Below are 23,726 nucleotides of genomic sequence, written 5' to 3'. Positions count from 1 at the left end.
AGTCTTGCCAGGGCCCACCCCCGACGTGGAGGAAGACCCAGGAGCGAGTCAGCCGTGGGGCACAGGGTGGTGGGAAGGAGACGGATGCTGTGTAAGCAGCCTGCACACAGCAAAGCACCGAGCGAGGCCGAAAGGAGGCTCAGCCTGGCCCGTGTGACCCCGGGCTGTGCAGCAGCGCCGGACTCCCCCTGCCGGGCCCCGCACGCCGCACACGGCGGGCCAAAGACGGGGCGCTGTCGGAGGCACGAACGCCGGCCCGACTGGACTCACAAGTAGAAGGCTGTCTGCTGCCTGAATTTTGGGTGTGTTGGGGGGCGGGGGTTAACAACTGCACCTCCCAGAAGAATTTTATCTACCTCAGGTGAACATTCAGATCCCACTGTCAGATCCATCATTCTCATCTTTTTCCAAGGCCACGGGCTGTGTAATACACCTGTCCCTGTGCGGTAATGTCAGTCACGTATATTCTGACGCAGATGAACGGGCTTTTTGCCCTAAGAAATTTTTGTCCATATGTCTGCTCAAAGGGAGGGAGGACCCCGTGGGAATGAAAAAGAAATCACACTGAAGGACCCCGAGCTGGTGGGGGTACACACTCCCCTAGGACAGCAACAAAGAAAATTAAAAAGCAGAGAACAGCAGCAGTTAGCCCCTTAATGCTTTCAAATGTGGCTTATAACCAAAGAAGTTCTGAAAGCTTCCCCAGTATTATCAGTTTATGAACCTGGGACAGATCATTTACTTATCCTTTTCTCTCCCTGATCTGAGTCACAACCCTGAAGGCTAAAAACACAACAGATAAGGCCTTGGGGTGGCAAGATGGACGAGCGGAGGCGGCCCCTGGCCACGTGACGGCCAGGTCTAACCTCAGCGCCTTTCCATAGTTACTCCTCCGGCTCCCTGAAGGTGTAGAGAATTCCACTTAAAAATCGTCCTTTACAAAACATTTAAATACCATACATTCTATCAAAGCAAACTTGATGAATGCTAAAGTAGATGTAAGTAGCAAAATCAAGCAGTAAAGTACACATCCAGTTACAGACTCCAGAAATAAAAGTAAACTGCAAAATAATCCCGTTTAATCATTCACAGGAAACACCACTCACCTTGTCTCCCATGGTGTTTGCTGGATTCATATAGAAAAAGTTGATCATTCACGCTACAGACTCAAGCTCTACGTTTAGTCCCCAGTTGTACTGAGTGCTTCCCATAGTGTGCTAGGACCCCACATGCATTAGCTCACGCCCGCACCGAATCCCATCCAGCGGACACCAGTTATTCCCCAGAAAGGGACTTGCCCAAGACTGGGCCCCAATTCTAGAGCTGAACACCACAGTCCCTGCATCGTGAGGCGTTCCCAAATGTTTGCTTGCCCAGACCAGCGCCCTGAGAACTCCTCCGCGGCTTCACGTAGACCACGTGAGGCTGATACCAAGGCCCAGGCCCCAGGCCCGCTGTTGGGAAACTGCACACCTGCCGTTCTCGTGGGACCTCTGGGAGCTGAGCTGTCGTCACGTCATCCCACTTCCAAAAGGGAAGATGACAAAACACAATTGTACGAAGTTTTATATTCTTGTATCTGGTCATTTCTGCCTCTCTTGCGGGCTTGTTAACATTTATAACGCAGCAGAAGTTGTGAGTTGTTGTTCATGCATATATTTTACACCTTGTTCAATTCCATATTAATGTATATATGTACAAAAACTTCAATAATAAAACTATACTTTAAAAAGCTCTTTCGTTCAGACTAGTGAGATGGGCCCCACGCATCTGCCTGCCCGGGATCACGCCTGGCTACAGGTGCAGGACCACCTGGAAGGTGGCTTTGAAAACGCAGATGCCCAGGCCCCGACCCCACGTCCCCCATCCTCCACCAGCAACTTTGCCGTTATTTTACCTCCCCATTTAAAAGGGGAAGTTTTTAGCCAAGATGATCCCCGCTCCGGCACCCTGCGCCTTCAGAACCCAGGCGAGCCCGGACACGTGACGGCCCGTGAAAGCCAAGGGAGGCCGGCCGGAAGCCGCGTGCCCGGGTTCCCCTGCGGAAGGCAGGGACGGACGCACGCACGCCTTAGGCCCCCGCACACCTGGCAGTAAAAGGACATACTCTCAAGGTGGGCAACCGTGACAACCAAACCTCTTCAGGGAGAGACTGTGGACGAAATCTGGGGTGTCCAGGGCCAGGCCTCCGCTGTCTGAGCACCGTCGTTAGAGCCCCAGTGGCCCGAGGCCTCCGCGGGCGCGGCCCTCGCTGACCGCCAGGAATCGCAAGAGGGTGTTCGCTCTCGGAAGACCGCTGTCCCCGTACTCATGTAGGTCGTCCTTTGTCAAAGCGAAGGCCAACTTTTGGGAAGGAGGGGATACCTGCACCTGGTTATCACGCGTGTGCTTAAACCTGAACGTTTTCGTTGGGGAAATAGCTTTTTGTCCTTTGAACAAGATTTAGGGTAAGAATTTGAGAAAATTTAACAATGGCAAATACCTTGTCCTCTCTGAGAAAGTTGTGAAGAACACCCGGTTCTTTCTCCCCGCTCACCTCAAGCACCTGAAACCTGGGACCATGGGTATCCACGCCCACACACACACACGCACACGCACACACACACGCCACCCCCCTTCCCCGATGGTCCACTTACCTTCCTCAGTGAGTCTTGCACAAAAAACACCTGGTGCTTGGAACACTGTGTTTAAATATGTAACAACCACTGGCACAGGGCGAAAGGCCAGATGACCCAGAGCACGGCTCTCGGTGGACACACTGACAGGGGACTGCTATGCGTGAGGAGGGACAACAAAGGATAAAATAAGCTGTTTTCTTAGGCTCTTCTCTTTTCTTGTTCTTTCTACTAAAAATGACTCAATGTGTATTTTCACACTAGAAAATTAAGTCTAGGGAAGGAGATCCAAGATTAAGAAAATGAGAACGTCTGCTCTACTCTGACACCCAAGGCTTCTCGATGCTGGGCCACCAGCTGTCCCAGGGAGCGTTCTCAGAAATCTGAATACAGTCTCAGTGCACCACAGTCGGCGTTCCCCCTGGCCTTAAGCTTAAAATTTCAAATGGTCTTCATAAATGGCACTAAGGCCAACCTCTGTATCTGGAACAAATCACCTGATCTATTAGTTATGGTCACCGCTACAAAAATGGATATAAAAATGAGTACTGAGCTTGTATTCCGACAGCGAACAAAGTAAAGGCCAAAAGGGAATTGGGGCACCTGGAAGAAATTGGGCATTTGCTATCTCGTCTTTGTAGTTTATGTATTTCCTTATTATATGACTTATTTTAACCATAAGTTTAACAACGCAGGAGCTGGAAAGGAGGCTACAGTCACAAACGCAACAGGCATTGTCCTTCTAGAATGACTGCAGCCGTAATGATTTTTTACAGATAGTTCTAACAACATTAAAATGGTTTCTGAAGTCTGATACCATAAAAATGTGCCACTTAACCTACGGAAAATGCTCATACCCTAAGAAAAAAACTAAAGCAAGTTTTTCTTTCTTACATGTTAAGTCTAACTCTGTGTGGCCAACATGCATTCAGCAGAGTCACATTTAACTTTTTTGAATAAGCTTTTTTTGCCTTTGTCGACAGGCACCTTAATACATACTTACCGATTAGTTTATAAAGAGAGGAGACTGTAGGCCAGACACAAATGCACTGGGGCAGGCGTTTCAGACTGTACAAGAAAGTCCCTGACTCACCCCCATACGAGGGTCTGGGGAAGGAGGAACAAGACGACGTGTATTTCCTCTTGCTTTCTCTTAGGGAAAACCACTGAACCCTCAAAGCCATTCTGAACACCACAAACTATTAGCACTTCGAACCAGAGAGAAACTGAATATAGTTCATCACTCATAGAATCCATCTTAATACTCAAAATGATCAAAGTCAAAACCTCCGATCTTTACTTCCCAAGATCTGGGATGCCTACCTAGGTCAACATAAATACTATTTTCCTTTTCACACCTTGGACCAAACTTACACTCAATATACCTACCAGACCATTACCTGGACCAGTTTACTTGCATAGGAAGATTTTTACTATGTTTACATTTTTCTTAATTTTAAAAAAGCATAGTAAAGAGTCTGAGGACAAATTATTCAACTGTTTATCATACATAAGACCGCATGACTATGATACAAAGGGGGGTTCTTTTCATTTAACGTTACAATATACACAGCAAGTCCGGACCAGATCTTACAATCTGCACACAGGTATTTAACCTTTTCCATGCTGTTTATGTTTTACAATGCACAGAAGTCCTGTAACCAAACCGTGTAGTAAAGCACACAAAACTGGACTGTAACATAACACAGTATGCAGAAGCATTGGATTTTATGATTTCCTTTATGTTAATAGCGGTTTAAAAACTGCTTTTGTTTTTTTGGTGCTTGCTAAGATGTGGCAACCAGCACAGAAAAAAATGACCTGACCCATGTACTATCTTCCCCTCATATTCCTCAACAGCAGTAACTACTGATTCCTTTTGATACTGCTATACTCAAGATGATCTCCTTTTATTCACTGTAAACCTTTATGAACTACCAAGTTCAAAAATCATCCACAGGCTTGACATTTAATTACAAAATAAATATGGATTTCCTGATTAACAACAAAAAAAAATTTGTGGATTATAAAAACGGATATTTTCCAAGTTTCCATTCACATTCACATAGTTTTAAGCCTTTCTTTTGTCACTGTTTACATATAAAAACCTGCTTTTGTTCAGAAAAAACTGACCTAGTCAGCCCCATGGAATTGACCAATAAAAAGTAATGTGGTGTTCTGCTGAGTTGTTCTGAACAGGGTTATCGGCAGAGGTAGATTACTGCTTCTTTCCTAGGCTTCTTTGATCTTGGACAGATAAATTACTTCTCTTCATTCTCCCAATTCAACCGCTCAAAAGTATAACACCCTAAAATTGGTCAATTTAAAATGGGAACGCAAATTTAGCCACTGCCAGCCTGTGTTACATTAAGGCAGCAGAATCTCAAAACTAGGCACCTGTTCGACACCAGCCCGTTCACTTCAGGTCACGCATGAGAGTTCTGCTTTACTCGTGCTCGGATTTTTGACCTGTCGGTGCAATCGAGGTCTTGCTTTCAAGTCTACAAGGAGGTTAATCAGGAATACACGAATCAGCTGCTGGCTCCACAGCTTCTGGATCCAGTGTCCCTTTACCTTCAGAAGCCTGAACACATTTAGAATGTAACAGATGTTGGGATCTTGAATTAGAGGTCAATCTATTATGCTCAGTACACAAGATTGCTGTAGATGTATTGGCTATGGATTCAACAACAGTTCCAGTTTTGTTTAAGCAATAGTACAGCCATAATTTTCAACTGACATTTAAAAATGGTCTAGTTACACCTTGTGTCAAAGTGCAGAACTGCTACATTATTGGTTACAGACATCTATGTGCTATAAAAACAGCTTTGGTACAATAAATTATCAAAAAAGAAAATAAATTTTTGTAAAATTCACAGCATAATTGTGAGGCAAAAAAGCAGTCACATAAAATTCTGCATTTTTTAAAAATGTTCAGGATGAACAGAAGACATCTTTGTGCAGAAGAAATGGTGGAGATACCACGTGCCGAGAAAAAAAAGCAAAAAAAAAACAAAAACAAAAACAAAAAAGTAAAAAGCAGGAAGGGACACAGCTGTAGCTATTTCCATCAAAGCAAACCACTACTTCTGTGACCTTCAACCAATAAGGAAGTCAACTTTATGACACACGCAAAGTGACCTTGCAATACCTTACAATTAGTGGGTCACAAAAGTCTATTTTAAAAGAAAGGCCTCTTGAATTACCCATTCTCTGTGTTTTCAGCATTAAGGACTGTCTGCAAAAGCATGTCCAAAAGTGATTGCATCTGAAATGGTAGGCTCTTCTAATTTCGAGTCCAAATCCATAAGGCCAAAGGTTATCCCAAAGACCACCACTCAGACCTCCCCAGGACTGGCCACGACTGACCCGTTGATTGCTTCTCAGTGCACCTTGGTTAGGAGACCGGTCATGTTCCATTACTATCTTACTGTGGCGTCTACAACAGGAGACCCACAGGATCCCATGTAATTGCTGCTTTGCTCCTCAGTAGGTTCAGACAGGAGAGTTCTGATCCCCGCCACTTAGCATGCTTACTGTGCCTTACAAACTCCAATACAACTGTCCCTTCCATAGAGCTGAAGGTGATGTTTGTGTAAGCTGGAGGTCCCTCTTCCTTACAGTACTGCATTTCCGTGCCCAAGTGTGTTTAGAGGACTTAAAAACCCAAATTTCCCACCCCCCCCCACCCAAAACAAAACAAACAAGAGAGGGGAAAAAAAGGGGGGGGGGAAGCAAAAGAAAAAAAAAAAAACACCCTCAAGGGGCCCTTTATGCAAATTATGTGCAGTGCCTTTTTATTTTAAAATTAGTTGGCAAATGACCAAGACCAACATCTGAACATTAACTTTTGTGGAACAGAAAGACAAAAAAAAAAACCCATTATGACTGGGGTGTGGCAAGTTAAAATGGGGGAGGCAAAAAGAGGACACCTCTGTGCTATCCATGACGATGGGTTTGGACATGGCTCTTTTAAAAACTTCATTGTCCCTTTGCAATCTTTTCAAGTTAAAAAAAAAAAAGTCAGCTTTGCCCTCTTGTAGCGGTTCAGTGTGTTAATCTCCTTCTGATGCAAGCAGCTTTGCACTTTGTTTTTTGGAAAAAAACACCACTTCTATAAAAACACACAAGAAACAAACTCAAGTTTCAATTTAGTCACGAGCTAGCTACAGAACTCTGTTGCACACAAACTCCTGTCATGGGGGACTCTTCTCTATCAGCCCCTTGCCTCATTGTCAGATGTCCTTCAGTCATGTAATGTGTAGGACCTGTATTAGCAGAAAATTGGTATGTTGGATGTCCAGCTATGCCAGTCTCTTGGCGGGGATTGGAGTAGACGGTTAAATTAACGTCCATAGCTCCATTCTGTCCAAAGTCCAAGGTATTAGCAGCCACTGGGCGGTTCTGGTAGGCCTGATTGCCTTGGTTACCAGTAGAGGAGGAAGATGTAGAGGAAGAAGTAGTTGAGGAAGACAGGGATGTCATGGAGTGGTGACTATGGCCAACCTCCATAGAATCCTGGGTAGAGGAGCTATTCGTTGGAGAATTGTAGACCCTTGGCCTGGTCCGGTTACCCAAGGCTTGTTGTCCATGGTGGTGGTGGTGGTGGTGGTGGTGGTGATGGTGATGGGAACTGTTTCCATGGTGATGATGCAATGCATTCTGCTGAGGGGCTACATGAAAGGTTGTTTCTTGAACGGGATGAGTTTCAACAGTGACCTGTGTAGGAGCTTCAGTGCCTGACCAACCAAGGGGAGCAGGAAATTGCTGACGCACCTGTAAGAAGATTTTTGAAGAATTTATTCAGAGTACTGTTTCCAAGCTTTAATTCATCTTCCATCAAAAACTATGACAACAGCATTACACTAATTAGAGAGAGGGGATTTTGAAACTTTCAGTGTGTTAGTTCTACAATGCAAAATTCCAAATATATTTAAATGAAAAGGTATTTTACTATGAAAGCTGCAATTTTTAGCAAGCTATACCCATTAATAGGCTCACATATTTCACTGGCCACTTTCGTTCCTTGGGAGCATTGTTTATGCCAGGGTTCAGCAAACTTTTTCTGGAAAGAGCCAGATAGTAAATATTCTTGACAGGTTCAAAATGAGTTCTTTACTTCCCCTGTAAAGCCCCTCTTCTCACCATCTTTCCTGTTTCGGTAAGAACACCCTCCCCATTAGCTGCTCAGCAATTCCTCCATCCAAACCATAAGCAAGTACCACTGAGTCGGCCTTCAAAACAGAGCCCCAACCTGACCTCTTCCCTTCGTGTCCACCACCATCCCTCCTCTCCCAGGCTCCTACCATCTAGCTCTTGCCTGCACTGGTCCAAGAGCCCCAGAAATCAGCTCCCAGCTTCCATCCTTGTGCCTTTTTCCAGTCCATTCTCCATAGTGAAGAATGAACTTTTTAAAAACACAGATCCAATCACTTCCCTATTTAAGATCCTTTAATGATCTCTCCGTGCCCTTAGAAAAACAAAATAATCCAAAATCCATATAGCAGTCTGCCTCATCTGGCCAGTGTTCATTTCTCCAAACTTCTCCTCTAGCTATGCTTCCTCTTGCTACCCGGGTTCCAACCACACCAGGTCTTCCTTCTAGTTGGTATTTTTCAAATGTCTCAGGGCATATTTGTGCCTACTGTTCCTTTCTGCCTAAACTGCTCGGATTTCTAATTTCTGCTTGGATTCTTCTTTCTCATTTCAGTTTGAGTCTTCTCTGACCACTCTGGATAAGGCTGCCCCAACTCCTGTGGCAGAAGCTACTAGCTGTCCACATGGCTGCACTATACTTCTCAGCCTCCCCCGTACTTCGGTATGGGCACATGACTAAATCTTGGTGGAACATGAATGAAAGCTTCTAGGTCATGGCCAGACCTGGCCCACAAATACCTTCCACGCCCTGCCTGGTAGATACAGCAGACAAGTAGGCCCTAAGGGGTGGTGGAGCCCAGGATACGGGACAGAGCCGTGCCACTAAGCTGAATCCCTACAGGACCATCACATAAAAAAGAAAGAAACCTCATACGCTTTAAGCTACCGTATTTGGGGGGTCTGTTATCAGTCTGGCCTACTCGAATCATAACACATCCCACCCAACAAATAGCCAGCTGTTCTATATCACGTTATCCAGCCCTGTTTTCTTTTTATCAATTAATGGTATTTGCAATTTCTATTAATTTGATTTTGTTTATTTACTGTGGCACTATAAGCTCGAAGAAGGCAAAGCCCGCGTTTCTTTTATCAGGAGCCAGCATAAATCATTAAGTATTTACTCAACAAAGGTAGTCTAAGAACCAAACTTCAAGAAACACCACTGAAAACAATCCAGTAGAAAAATAGCCAGAAAGTTTTCAGGAACTACTAATGGTTCTTCAACTATGAAGCTACTCAAATTCATGTATAAAAATAAATAATCAAAATAAAAATATCCTCTGTCCAATACCATTTTTCATTTCAGATTGATCGAAGGTAATCACACCTTCGGACTATTTCTCCGAAGTCTTGTTAGTGGAAGGCTATACTGGCGAAACTACATGGAGAGCAATTTGGCAGCAGCTGTAAAAATCACAGATCACATCACTCTCTGACCTGTGATGTCACATCGAGGGGTTTCTACCACAGTTACACTGCATGTGTGTGAGTGATATGTGTATGGCATTCCAGCATCATCTGTAATAGTAAAAAAGACTGGAGGTTAACTAACTGTCCATTAACAGGGACCTGGGGAAGTGACTTATGGCCCTCTAAACAGTAGAGTACCGTGTGACTATAAAGAAAGGATGAAAAAGTTCTCCATATACTGATATAGAAAAAGCTCCAAATATATGTTAAAAAATACATGTAAAACATGTTAAAAAAAACAAAAACACAACACTCAGGATGTAGAAGTGTGCACAGCACACTATTTGTGTACAAAGATTAAGAATATGCATCTGTACGTGGGTATGTGTAAAATATACCAAAAACCAGTAACACTAGTTCAGAAATTGGGTGACTAGAGGACATGGAAGGGAAGTCTTCACTGAATCCCCTTTTACACTTACATATTTTTTTAACGATATATCATCTATTCAAAAAATTAAATTAACAAGGGCTTAAAGCAAATAAGGCAAAATAATGACTTCTGTGAAATACAGGTGGGAGGTAAACAAGTGTCTCATGTTACTCCTGGCCCATGTCTATGTGTTTGCGCTATCTCATGCATTTGGAGGGCAGAAAGGTAGGTGGTTCTAAAGAATTCAACGTTTAAGCGAAGACATGAAGTATAAATGGTAGTGACTACAATAGAGAGAGGAAAAGTGTCCGGGCTGAACACAGTACATGAGAGAAACATGAAAGAACATGGGTGTCTTCTAGAAATGGAAAAAAATCCAGTAAGACCAGAGCAAATAAAGAAGAGAATGCCCTGAAAAGGGGTCAGGCCATGGTGGTCACCAAGACCTTCATAAGAAGTCTAAATTTCCTTTTAAGTACAAAGGAAAACCAAACGCTGGTTTAAAGTAGGGAAAGGCCACATCAGACTGCTTTACTGAATGTTCCGTGCCTGTGGAGAAGGGAACAGTGTTGACCGCTGGCTGAAACTGGAAGCTGGAGGACCACTTAGAATATTCTGTATAGTAAGACAGGCTGGAGACGGCTGCAGAATGGGGTGAAGTACAGAGAATAAAAGCATATTTAGGATATTCAGAATCCACACAACTTACTACTTGATTCAACTGCGGGATGAGGGAAAGAGGAGTCAAAAATGAGCTCCCTAACCCCCAGGTGTACGGCTGGAACAAACGGGCGCCCCCAGCGCCATCTCCATGAAGAACCCCCCAAGGGTGGAGAGCTGTGACAGGGTGCAAATGCAGTTATACGGCGCATCTGCAGTGTCCCGTCGTAGAGACTTTTGAAGTGATGGTTACAGTAAACAGAAAGAAAGGCCTCGGGCTCAGGACTGAGGTCTGGGTGAGAACTGAAGCTGGAGGAGTGACCTGCATCGAGACAGTACTACAGTCGGGGTGGCTGGGTAGCTCAGTCAGTTGGGTGTCTGACTCTTGGTTTCCGCCTGGGTCATGATCTCGGGGTCGAGGGATCAAGCCCTGCATCAGGCTCTGTGCTCAGTGTGTAGTCTGCTTGTCCCTCTCCCTCCTGCTCTGCCCATCCCCCTGCTCAGCTCTCTCTCAAATGAATGAATGAATGAATAATATCTTTAAAAAAAAAAAAAAAAAAGGATGGTACCACAGTCATCAGTAAGGGTGGGCAGAAGAGAATCCCAAAGAGAAGACGAGGAAGGAAAGCCCAGAGAAGTGGGGGGCAAGTCAGGCGGTGACCTGTCAAGGGAAAAAGAAGGAGAGAGCTTCCAAGGGGAGGGAGGAGCCAGGACTGTCAATGTGGGTGAGGAATGAAAAAAGGCGAGCATCTGAATGCCCACTGGCCTCCTCAGCAGTGATCGCAGCTGACGATGCAGGAACGGCTTGGAGGCAGCCTGACTGGAGCAGACTGAAGAATTCTTCAGGGATAAAATAGAGCCCACCCCCACCTCGCAGCAAAATGTAGGGCCAGACAGACACAGAAAGGTCTAGCTCCAGCTGGGAGAGACTTGGGGAGGATCAGACGCTGACAGGAAGAAAAATCAAGCAGAAGAGGAGAGGCTGTAGCCCCAGGAGCCAGAGGCTGAGCAAAGGGCAAAGTCAAATGCAAGGAGGAGGAGCGGGCAGGAGCTCAAGGGGGGCTGGCCTTGGGCAAGAGGGAAGACCCTGCCTCTGACAAGACACAGAGGTGGAAGAGAGGCGGACAAGCACTCAGGCTGGATGAGGCGCTCCTGGTCTGAAGACTCTCCTTATGCAGCAAGAGCGAGGTCACTGAAGGAGAGGTCAACAGTTTCTACAAAGAGTAGAAGCAGCACCTGAAACAATGATTAAAGAGAACGGAGAGACAGGAGGGGACGAGGAATGGTCAGAGTGCCCAGAGAGACCGGGGAATACTAATTAACGGTGGTACCAACCGACCACGCGTGGGGTTTTCTCCTGTGGCATCCAGCAGACCCGGCCACAAGAATGGGGGATGACAGTCAGCAACCTCAGCTCTACTTCGCTCAGCAAATAACACACTGGCCTCTCATTATAAAACACTGTAATGTGCTCAGTAGGAATTAACTTACTATTTTACAAGGAGCATTCAATATTTTTACTACCACCATCTGCTTCACCCATTTTTTAAAAAAACATTACTCAATTACAGCCTCTTCTTTAACAAATTTAAAAAACAAAGGAATAAAAAATCCTCAAAAAAAAAAAAAACACCCCACCCCAAAACCAAACCAAACCAGACCAACATGAAGGTTAAAATCAAACCACAAACTGACTTGGAATCAAGGACTGTTAGTGATGAAAGATCACAGGGAAGCAGTCAGAGCAAGTAATCAAGATCACGAGCCGGGAAAGTTATCTCACCCATCAAGTGTCAGTTCCCAAAGTAAAATGAAAACTCGAACGTGTAAGGCTCAAAACACTGCTGTAGTAAAGGAGATAAACACAGGAAAAAACAACTGGAGCAGTAGCTGGTATGCACCCCAGAAATGTTAGCTGTTTCTGAATAATGAGAGAGAAAACTGCACGGATGTGTTTTAGTTACAAACACGTTAGAATTCCCTATAAATGAGGAAGCTACCATGACCCTTTGGAGAAAGTGATACAACCCTCCGAAAGGCCCCCGGCCCCCACGGCTGCTCTCCCTGGGCACAGCAGGGGACGGCGTGAGCGGCGCGGAGGCTCACCTGGGGACTGTGGGTCTCACAGTCCATGGCCTGGACGGCAGCTGTGAAGTGCCCGCCGCTGTGCCGGTGCTGGTGCGTCGGGTCTGACCTGGCTCTCCCGCTGTTGCTCGTCCCCGACGATCCACCTTTGGTAGCACACACAAGACAACTTGTAAGTCTGAAGTTAGCTTTGCTCAAGTATATATCCTACAGCTGTAACACTGAAACTGAAAGCACGTCACACACAGAAAGCTGTAACAGCCTGAAAGCGGATCAGAAAGTTAGCCCACTCTCTAAGTTCTTTCCCATTAGCCACTGAACTATTTGGTTTTGGTTACATCAGAGGAGAATTCAACCATGTGAACAAAGTAGTTCTATTTAAAAAGCAATTAAAAATTTTGGTTAGTAGAGAGTTTCGTTTCCAACTGCCAAGCAGACTTTATTATGCGTAATTAAGTACTGGAGCTTTGGGGCAGGTGGATTTTTTTTTTTTTTTACTAACTACAAAGAATAGACTTAGGTCAAGTAATTTCTCCCTATCCCACCAACAAGTTTTTAAGATACTTTACAATAACCCCCATTTGGTAAAGAAAACAGTAAAGCCCTGCAGGCCTAACCTCGGGCTAAGAACCGACCTGAGCTTGAAGACGTACTGGAGGTGGTGCCCGAAGACTGGGACTGCTCCATCGCAGGGCTGGTAGACACACTATTACTTGTGTTAGTGCCTTCGTCAGCTGTTTTCTTGAAAAAACTGTGCTGCAGGGCATAGTAAGGTTGAATTCGAGTTTTGGGGTCATAATCAAGCATCCTTAAAATGAGGTCTTTGAACTTCAAGTAGTCAGCTACAGTATGACCCGATTCCCCAGCACGACGCCCACCAGGTCCTCCTGTTTCTACTCCGAGAATATTATGAAGTTTACGGGTTCCTGGTGGTTTATACTCCTAAAGAGAAGAAAGATAAAAAGGCTTTCTCTAAATTTGATGGAATATGTAAAAGCCTACATAACTTCAAATATGCTTAAATCTATTACGTACAGGCCCTTATTAAAAAGAATGCTTTATAGTTAGATCCTCTGTATTTTCATACATTACTACTGCAGATGCACTTAGAGAAATTCAAAATAATTTTGAGGTCAAGAATGACTGTAAAGATCACGGAGCCCAGGGCTTAGCCAACAATGGCCTGGCCTAGGGGGTGTTTTTGTCCAGCCTCAGCCATAAATGGTTTTTATATGTTTGGAGATTGTAAAACCAAATAAAACCAAGTAAGATGCCACAGAAGCCCACGGAGCCCACACCCTGTGCTATCTGGTTCTTCACGTGAAGGAGGTGTGCCAACTGCCACTCCAGGCATGTGGTTCTTAACCTCTTTTCTGCCTGATGCCCCAGCTACCCTGGGTGCCCCTTTCTTTCACAACGGCAGCTCTCCAGAGCTTTGGTCAACACTGCAAGTAGGCTCCAAGTTAAGATTCACTGGTTTAAACCTACTCACTTACACTTTTTAAAAATTTATTAAAAGTAATCTCTACACCCAATGTGGGGCTTAAACTCACAATCCCAAGATCCAGAGTCACACCCTCCTCCGACTGAGCCAACCAGGCGCCCCTTTGCATATATTTAAAGAAATTAAAAGCAAATTATTTATACCTCCCTTTAGAGTAGGTTGAATAATAAATTACCTTAATGCATTGAAATTTTCTGAAAATTCATTTTTCAAGAGAGGACAGCGTAACACTTAAAATCCCTATGAATACTGAATTTATTCAGAACAGCATCACTGGATTTTTACTTCTGGTGACAAGGTAGAAATTTGCAAGGGACATTGCTCTCACTCTAGAAGCAAGAACAGGCCAGGCAGGTAAGCCGGGCCACAAGAACAGTCCATTTTAAAAGCCCATTAGAGTGCCTAGGACTAAACAAACCAGAATTAACTAAATTCCAGAAAATGAAAAGCCCTTCTTGGGAAAGAAGGGTCATGAGATGGGCGAACAAACGCCAGAGATCTGGGTAAGCATCCAGCCCAACTCTGAACCAACTTGTGGTGGTGCGGAAGGACCCAAGGCTGAGGGCAGGCCGACAGCCCAGATGGGAGCCCCCAGGGCACTGAGAGGCTGGGGGCAGAGCAGCAGGCCAGACAGAGACTGCGTGAGGCACCGACACGAGCAGGCTGCTAGCTGGGCCACAATGTACGGAGCGCTCAGGTCTCCACAGACACTACTTAAAATCTATGAACACGGTGGAGAATAGAATCTAAGCTGAGCAGACAAATGAAGCAAAGCCCAGATTCAGCTTAACTACAAAGGAAACTGACCTAGCCCCACACTACGATCCGACAGAATGAGAGGTGGGTCTCTTTCTGGAGGGAAGCAAAATTTACTTCCATCTCAAGTGTTCTTAAATACAAAGTCTGGCACACATTTAAAAAATCAGATACAAGAAATATTAAAAAGATGGGTCCATAATCAAGTGAAAAAATTAGTAAGACGACCCACATAAATGACCCAGATGTTGAAACTGGCAGACAGGCATTATCAATAGTTATGACAAATACGTTAAAGAATTTAGTTCAAAAGGTGGACAACATGTATGAACAGATGGGGAGATTTCAGGAGACAAGATGAAAACCATACAAAAAACCAGAAAAGAGGGGCGCCTGGGTGGAATAGTCGGTTGAGCGTGTGACTGCTCTTGGTTTTGGCTCAAGTCATGACCTCAAGGTCATGAGATCGAGCCCCGTGTTCGGCTCCGCGTTCAGCATGGAGTCTGCTTAAGATTCTCTCTCCCTCTGCCCCCTGCCTGTCCCCTGCCAGGCGTGTTTTCTCTCTCTCTCAAAAACATAAATCTTTAAAAAAAAAAAAAAAGTGGAAATGTTAGAACTAAAATATGCAATATCAGAAATAAAGAATTCACTTAATGGTTTTAACATAAGACTGGACTCAACAGAAGAAAAAAATCAGTGAATAAGAAGACAGAGCAAAGAAATTATCCAAACTAAAACAAAAAAAGAACATAGAATGAATAAACCAGAGACCTCTAAGATAATATAGTGCAATGTAACATACATTTAAGTAGAAAAAGGAAAGGGGAGGGGAGGAGAGGAGAGGAAAGAAAATGAAAAAGAAAAAAAAGAAAAAGACTGAGCAGAACAAATATTTGAAAAGACAAAATCTGAGGATATTCAAGAACTGATGAAAGAGAACAACCCACAGACCCAAGAACTCTGCAAACTCCAATGAAAATAAATACAAAGAAAACTAGTGACATAAGAGTCAACTTACTGAAGAATTGAACATAAAGAGAAAAAGATCAAAATCAGCCAGGGAGAGGGAGAAACATTACACATGGGGAAGGATGCTTAGAAAAACCACTGGCTTCTCTTCAGAAACAACGTAATACGGAAAACAATGTCATTAACATCTTTAAACAATGTCATAATTTCTTTTTTCTTTTGCTGAAATGTCAACCTAGAATTCTATATCCATGGAAATTTCCTTATCTTCCTTAAGAAGGTAAATAAAGATATTTTCAGAGAAACAACGGCTCACAGAAAATCACCACCAAAAGTTATTCACTATAAAATAAAAAAAAAATTAGAAGTTCTGTTCTGAAGGAACATAATACCAGCTGGAAGCCAGAAATTGCAGAAAGGAACAGAGAACTGCACAGGTAAACAGAAAAGACTGTCTTATTACCTTCATTCTTTGGGTGTTTAAAATTTTTAAAAGTCATTTTTTATTTAAAGCAGTGGAGTTGTTTGTTTTGAGGGCTGTGACACATGCACAAGTGATATACGATGACAAGTGCACAGCAGGTGGAGGGTTAGGCAAAAGCACATGGTTGCCTACATGGTTTATCAAGTAATATTAGAGGAATGCCAACTGATCACTTAAAGACGCATATAACACTAAAAATTACACACAAGGATGCCTGGGTGGCTCAGTCGGTTAAGCATCTGCCTTTGGCTCAGGTCATAATCTCGAGGTCCTGGGATCGAGCCCTGCATCGGGCTCCTGACTCAGCAGGGAGTCTGCTTCTCCCTTCTCCCTCTCCCCCTGCTCATGCTCTCTCTCTCTCTCAAAAATAAATAAATAAAATCTTAAAAAATAATTAAAGAATAAAAACTACACACACAGTAATAGCTCCTCAATAGAGGAGATGAAATAAAATACCAGAAAGTATTCCATTAACCCAGAAGAAGGCAGGAAAGAAGGAATGGGGAGAAAGGAGGTAAGACAAGACAACACTTTAAAGCTCAAACTTCAGGGTTTTTAATGAATAATTAAATGGATTAAAAATTCATCATGAAAGAAGGAGACTAGCTGACTTGATTAAAAGGCATTGACAACTTACATTGCATATAAGAGTCATACTTCATATATAAAAATACAGGCTGATTTCAAGTTAAGGGGTAGGAAAAATATAGACTATGTGAAGAATAAGAAAGCTGGTACAGATATAGTAATATCAGACAAATCAGACTTAAAAATATTACTAGAGATAAAAAGGGACATTTCATCATAATGAAAAATGAATTTACCACAAAGTCACAACAACACTAAATGGGTACATACCTACTAAGAGAGCTTCAAAACACATAAAGCAACGAAAGGGGGATTAAGACAAATCCAAAATTATCACTAAAGATTAACATTCCTCTCTGTCATTGCTAGAATGAATATCTACAGACACACATACACACAAAGTAAGGATGTAAAAGATACGAAAAAAAAAATCAAACAACCCAACCTACACTGACATTTGTAGACCACTACGCCAAACAAACGTATAAAATACAATTCCTAGCAAGTGTACACAGAACATTCACCAAAGATTCCTCTCTCAGAGAGATCACCTGCTATAACATAAAACAGGTCTGAATTAATTTTAAAGGAGTTAAATCATGTTTTCTGACCATGATGCTACTGTATTAGCAATCAGTTAACAATAAGATGTCTAGAAAACCCTCAAATATTTTGAAATTATGTAACAACATTCTAAATAACAATGGGTCAATAAAGAAATCACAAGGGAAATTAGAAATGTTTCAAAATCAGTAGAGGTGCTGCTTGCAGTTAAAGCAGTAATTAGAGGGAAATTTATGCCTTTTTTAAATGCTATCAGAAGAAAGTTTTTAATAAATGATCTAAGCTTCCACCTTCAGAAACTAGAAAAAGCTAATTTAACCTAAAGTAAGAAGAAAAAGAATAATAAAAAGAATCAGTGAAATAGAAACAAGACTAAACAACAGTAAAAAAAAAAAACCAAAAAACTGGTTGTCTGAGAAGATTAGTACATTTGCCAAACCACTAGCAAGAATAATAGGGAAAAAAAGGAGAAAACAGAAATGCCCGACATTAGGAACAAAAAGAGACACCACGACTACAGATCCTCCAGAAATTACAAAGATAACAATGAAATATTATAGGTAATTTTATGCTAATAAAGCTAACAACTTAGATGAGGACAAGTTTCTTGAAATACATACCTACCAAAATTTACTCAAAAAGAAAATCTGAAGACCCACATATTTATCAAAAAATATGAGCTACAATTAATAACCTTCTAACAAAGAACATCCCCGGTTCCTGAGGGCTTCATCGATGAACTCTATTAAAATATTTTCAAAAGAAATAATGCCAGTCTTATACAAATTCTTTCAGAAAAATCAAGAAAGAATACTTTCCAATAGTTTTATGAGACCAGCATAATCCTGAGATCAACATCTAATGAAGGTATTATATAAAATTTTAGACAAATATCCATTTAATGACAAAATTCCTACAAATACAGACTAACGAACTGAACTCAGCAATACATATGTAGACAGTATATCAAGGCCAAGTGTGGTTTATCATAGGTTGAGCTTAATATTCTAAAAGTTAATTAATGTATTTTACCACACAACAGAGAAAAACCACTGTGATCATCTCTATAGCCGCAGTAAGCATGTGACAACGCTGGAAACCCACTCGTGGTTTAGAAAAACAAACAAGCAAAACACTTCTCTAAAAACACAGGAAACTATTCCTTCAACCCGACAGAGGGCTGTAAGAAACATACAATTAGTACCATACTTAAAAATACTGAATAAATGTATGCTTTTCCCACCAGAGTGGGAACATGGGAAGATGTCTGCTCTCATCATAACTACTCAACATATGGAGGTCCCAGTCAGTTAATAAAACGAAAATAAATAAAGGCATACAGATTCAAAGAATAAAACTGTTCATTTGCAGAGGACATGATTAAGCAGGAAGTCCTACAGAATCTAAAAATAAACAAAAAACTAGAATAGGTAAACTGAGCAAGGTCTTAGGATACAGAGTCATATAGAAAACTCAGTTCTATTTCCACATATTTGCAATGAGAAATTAGAAGATGATACTTCAAAAAGGACACTTAAAATTGCATCCAAAAAATTAAAAATTAAATAAAATACGCCTGAGACTTCTGCACAAAATACTACAAAATGCTGCTGAGACAAATTAAAGACTAAATAAATGGAGAGACCATGTTCATAGACTGGAAGACTCAATGCTGTTAAAATGTCTGTTCTCCTGGATGGAACTTCAAATGCAAACCAAACAAATTCCAGCAAGATTTTTTGGGTACAAATTTATAAGCTGATTCTAAAATTTATATGTAAATAAAAAGGACCTGGAGAATAGAAAAAAAAATTCTTGAAACAGAAGAAAAGGGCTGGGGGATTTATACTACTTGAACTTAACACTTACCACACAGCTACAGTAACCAGCACCATGGTACTGGTTCAAGGGCTGATCAACCAAAGCAACAGAACAGGGTGCAAATATAGACCCCCAATTCAACAAATGATGCTGCAATGCTTAGGTAAGCATCTGGGGACGTGAACATCAACTCCTACACCTCATTCCATATTCAAAACTTAATTCAAGATGAACCACAGAATTCCAACCATAAAAAACTAGGATCAAAAAATCTTTTAAAAGAAAGCACAGCATACCCTCACAAACTTGAGGAAAGCAAGTATTTCTTAGGATATAAAAACTAGTACTATTAATAAAAACCAGTTGATAAATTTGATTTCATTGATATTAAAATTTTCCACTCATCAAAAGAAACCACCAAGAAAAGAAATAGGTAAACCACAGTCTGGGAAAAAATACTTACACAAATGTGACAAAGGACTTATATTCATTACATGTAAAACAAAAACAAAACAAAACAAAAAAACCCCCTGCAACTCAATAATTGAACAACTCAATAATAAATGAGTAAAAGACTGGAAAGATGGTTGCAAAAAAAAAACCAAAAAAACAAAAAACCCAAAACAACCTATGAATGGTTAATGAGCACATACTATTAGTCATGGAGAAAGGCAAATGAAACCACTATATAGACCGTGAGAATGACTGATTTAAAAAAGACCAACCATACCTAATGGTGAAGATGTCATGCAGCTGGAACCCTCATACACCGTAGGAATGTAAAATGATAAAAACATGGAGAACTGTATTTTCTTGTGAAGGTAAACACACATATACCCTATGACCTGGCAATTCTACCTCTAGGTAGTGATCCCGGAGAAATGAAAACACACATGTACAAAAGATTTATACAAGAATGTTCCCAGTACCCTTATTCATAATAGGTCCAAATCAGAAACAACCCAAACATCCACTGACGGGTAAATATAGATAAATTAACAGTATTTTTATTCAGTAGAATACTATGAGGCAATAAAATGAAAGAACTTTCTAAACACACAACAATATGGATGAATTTCCAAAAACAATGTTTGTTAAGTGAAGGAAACAAAATAATAAATACTATAGGATTACATTCGTATGAATTTTGCATATGAACAGGCAAAGCTAACCTATGACGACAGTAATCAGGAAGTGGGGTGAGGTGGGATGACAAAAGAGTCACCAGAGAACTTCTAGTGTGGTGGAAATATTCTGTGCCTTGTTTTAGGTAGTGGTTACATTGCTGTACACAAGGGTAAAACGAAATGAACACTTAAGGTATGCATATGTTGTACAAAAACTATACTTTAACAAAACAAATCTTAATTCTTCATCCACGTTCCCCACCAAAAAAAATATACATACAGTAGGATACAGATTTCATTACCAGGAAGCTAAAATGCGCTCTTGAAACGTAAGTGAGAAACTAAAAGTAAAAACTAAATCATTGAGAAAATAAAAGCACAAAGAAACCCAATGACAGCACACGCACTCAGTTTATACTTAGGGTTAAATTCCCTAGTTCATCCTTTATAATGTAATCATTTGGTTCTGGATTTTTTTTTGTCATTGCAAAATTTATTTCTGTTCAAAGACAAATAGTTATTTTATACTTTAAAAATCAAGTCTAAATAAAATCTTTAAAAAAAAAGGGGGGGGGCGCCTGGGTGGCACAGCGGTTAAGCGTCTGCCTTCGGCTCAGGGCGTGATCCCGGCGTTGTGGGATCGAGCCCCACATCAGGCTCTTCCGCTATGAGCCTGCTTCTTCCTCTCCCACTCCCCCTGCTTGTGTTCCCTCTCTCACTGGCTATCTCTATCTCTGTCAAATAAATAAATAAAATCTTAAAAAAAAAAAATCAAGTCTAAGCCAGCTGCTAATGGCAGTTAAGGGAAATCTCATAAAACCTATAGCTAATTTGTATTAAATGGAGGTTAAGATACTCACTTTCAATTTTAAAAAGGGAAAAGATCCATCTACTCTTTTCTGAAGTGCCCCCTCAATAATTTTTTATAATAATAATTATAGCTCAATCTGGGAGAAATGATGGGTTACAGCCCACACTGGCTTAACTGTGGTTTTCTAAGACAGAAATATGAATGCAATGGGATGAATGTTTTATTTAGAAAAAAGAAAAAAAAAAAACTGGGGCGCCTGGGTGGCACACTCGGTTGGGCAGCTGCCTTTAGTTCGGGCCGTGGTCCCAGGGTCCTGGGATCGAGCCCCACGTCAGGCTCCCTGCTCAGTGGGGAGTCTGCTTCTCCCTCTCCCTCTGCTGATCCCCCTGCTTGTGCTCTCTTGTTCATGCTCTCTTTCTCAAATAAATAAATAAAATCTTAAAAAAGAAAAGAGAAGAAAACTGGCAGAAGAAAAAAACTTCAAAATGGAGAAAGTAGTAGCCTGTATTGCAGAGAGATAAAAAACATAAAGGAGCTTTCACATCCTCCATGCTAATTCAAATCGACTGGTAGGAGCTACACTGAATGCTGGGGAAACTAAGAAGGATTCCCAGGCTGTATTTTGGTTCAGGGGGAAAGGGGCCAGGCCTGATAAGCTAGCGATGTGGATAAAGGCAAAAGGACTCAGGAGGCCTGCACAGTATTTTCCACCCCTTTCTTAAGGGGAGTAGGCACAATTTGGCTGCCAGGTTTTACATTGCCTGGAACTTTAGAGAATCAGGCACGACGCAGTAAGTTACAAATCAGCTGTGAAAGATACAATTACAGATAGGTTTTTAAATATTCTAAAGAAAATCATTCAACATTAAGAGTTGAGACTCCAAGCTATGTGAAGGTGAGTTAAAGCAAATAACCATCATCTTCAGTTCACTGGAAATGACACCTGGTGGCAGCATCGCTAAAATGCAAGGACAAAATAAAAACTGGAGCAAAAATAAAATCTCATACGTGTTAAAAATGCAAAACTACAATCACAAGGTGTCTGGTATATATATCACATACAATCAGACATTTATATATTACATTCGCTTTATACTACGAACAAGCTAGATAACAAAATATGATTATTTTCAGATACAAAAAAAGTTAAATCAAGACGCAAAATTGCCATTATTTACTCTGTTAAACTGACATCGTTTAGGGAGCTGAAAAAAGTTCTCAGCTGAAAGAAACTTACTAAAACAGGTTACCTAATGATTTGAAAACCTCACTTTGAGGATTTTGGAGATGTGACACTCCTGCTATCTCTGCCACTGAGCTAAGAACCTGCACTGAAATCTATACAAGGACTCCAGTCAGTTCATATTCTTGTCACAAACTGCCGAAGTCAAAAATCCTTTTCTCCCATCTGAAAAAAGAAAAAAAAAAAAAAAAAAAAAGCAGCGATGTACTGCAATTATGACCTCTATTGCTCACAGCTGCAGTATTGTTAACTGTGACTTCATTACAGACCCACACTGCGAGGAAAAAAGGTCAAACTTACTGATTCTACTGCCGAAACGAGGCACGGTGGTTTGATCGGCTGTCTCACAAAGCAGACACAGAGTTTTCAAAATGAAGCCTTAACTCTAACCATGAAACAAACACTGGTCCATACAGACAGTTCAGGTCAAACTACACCCAACTAAAGAAATACACGCCTACATTATTAAAGAAGAAATTGTTAACTAAAACACGGATGGTCAAGTAAACACAAAATGAGCTATAAAAAGACCGCTCCAATAAAATAAACAACATAGGCTCAAAAAACAAAAAGTTTCCCTATTTTACCCGTTTTCCATCTTTGGTCTTCTTTAAGTTCCAAGTGCCATCTGGCAACTTCTCAAAGAACTTTCTTGCTTTTGGTGCTTGGTCAAGAATATGAGCAGGTGGAATACTCAGAACTTCCACTATTTTATTCATCTGATCTACCTGTATTAAAAATAAAAATAAAAAAGCCTGTAACTTCTACTGTAGTGCATCCTACATCTGCTCATCAATTCATTCATTCATTCATTCATTCATTCATAAATTATAAACAGAGTATCTCCTGTGTGTCGTGTGTCAGGCACACCTCCAAGCACTGAGCATACGATCATGAACAAAAGAGATAAAGTCCCTGCCATCCTGCAGTCCCCTCATTCCACACAGGACAGGGCAGATAATTAAAGAAACACATAAAATCAAATAACCATCCAAAAAAAAAAAAAAATCCCAGAGGCTTAATAAAGTGTGAACCGAATAAAGTATTCTTTTTGAAGTGCAGATTCATTCGCTCAAATACCAAGTGTCTACCATATGCTAGAAACCACACTCAGTAGAACAGAGCAATAAACAAAACAAAAATCCCTGACAAAAAGTTTATATTATAGGGGAAGAGATCACTAACATACAAATACGTAATTAAAAGTACTATGTCAATGCCAACTAAGAACTACGGAGAAAACTGAAGGGAAGGAGAGTGACAAGGGGCACTGCCACGGGTACTAGAGGATCATGGAGAAGACGTAGGAGAGCAAAGAGCTACGGCAGTGAGGGAAGGAGCCATACGCTCCCTGGGGACAGGGCCTCCCACACACAGAAAAGAACGAGTGCAAAGGCCTTAGTTAGCACGGGCCTGTGGCTACTGTGTCCAAGGGACCACACACCCAGGCTTTGTGCTGGGACCAAGACAGTGAGGTGAGGCAAGGCTGCAGAGAGAAA

General features: G+C 41.6%; 1 protein-coding gene across 17 annotated transcripts in view; it reads right to left on the bottom strand.

Annotated features, from left to right (window-relative positions):
* Window positions 1-4,094: 4,094 nt before the first annotated feature.
* The window catches only part of DYRK1A (dual specificity tyrosine phosphorylation regulated kinase 1A), a 145,337-nt gene continuing 125,705 nt past the window's right edge, over window positions 4,095-23,726 (bottom strand). For 16 of the 17 annotated variants that reach the window (XM_048215183.2, XM_048215186.2, XM_057306773.1 and 13 more), the window contains 4 exons: window positions 22,815-22,955; window positions 12,996-13,302; window positions 12,382-12,506; window positions 4,095-7,391 (listed from right to left, as the gene is read on the bottom strand). In XM_048215183.2, coding sequence (XP_048071140.1) covers window positions 6,771-7,391; window positions 12,382-12,506; window positions 12,996-13,302; window positions 22,815-22,955 — 1,194 coding nt within the window. In that variant the 3' untranslated portion in view covers window positions 4,095-6,770. Of the gene's footprint in view, window positions 7,392-9,209; window positions 9,291-12,381; window positions 12,507-12,995; window positions 13,303-22,814; window positions 22,956-23,726 lie in introns of all 17 variants that reach the window. The other variant, XM_044389846.3, reaches the window with a different exon arrangement.

Source organism: Ursus arctos, unplaced genomic scaffold, assembly GCF_023065955.2.
Source record: "Ursus arctos isolate Adak ecotype North America unplaced genomic scaffold, UrsArc2.0 scaffold_4, whole genome shotgun sequence".
Lineage (NCBI taxonomy): Eukaryota > Metazoa > Chordata > Mammalia > Carnivora > Ursidae > Ursus > Ursus arctos.
Note: the sequence above shows the minus strand (reverse complement) of the source record. Positions and strands in the feature narration are given on the sequence as shown.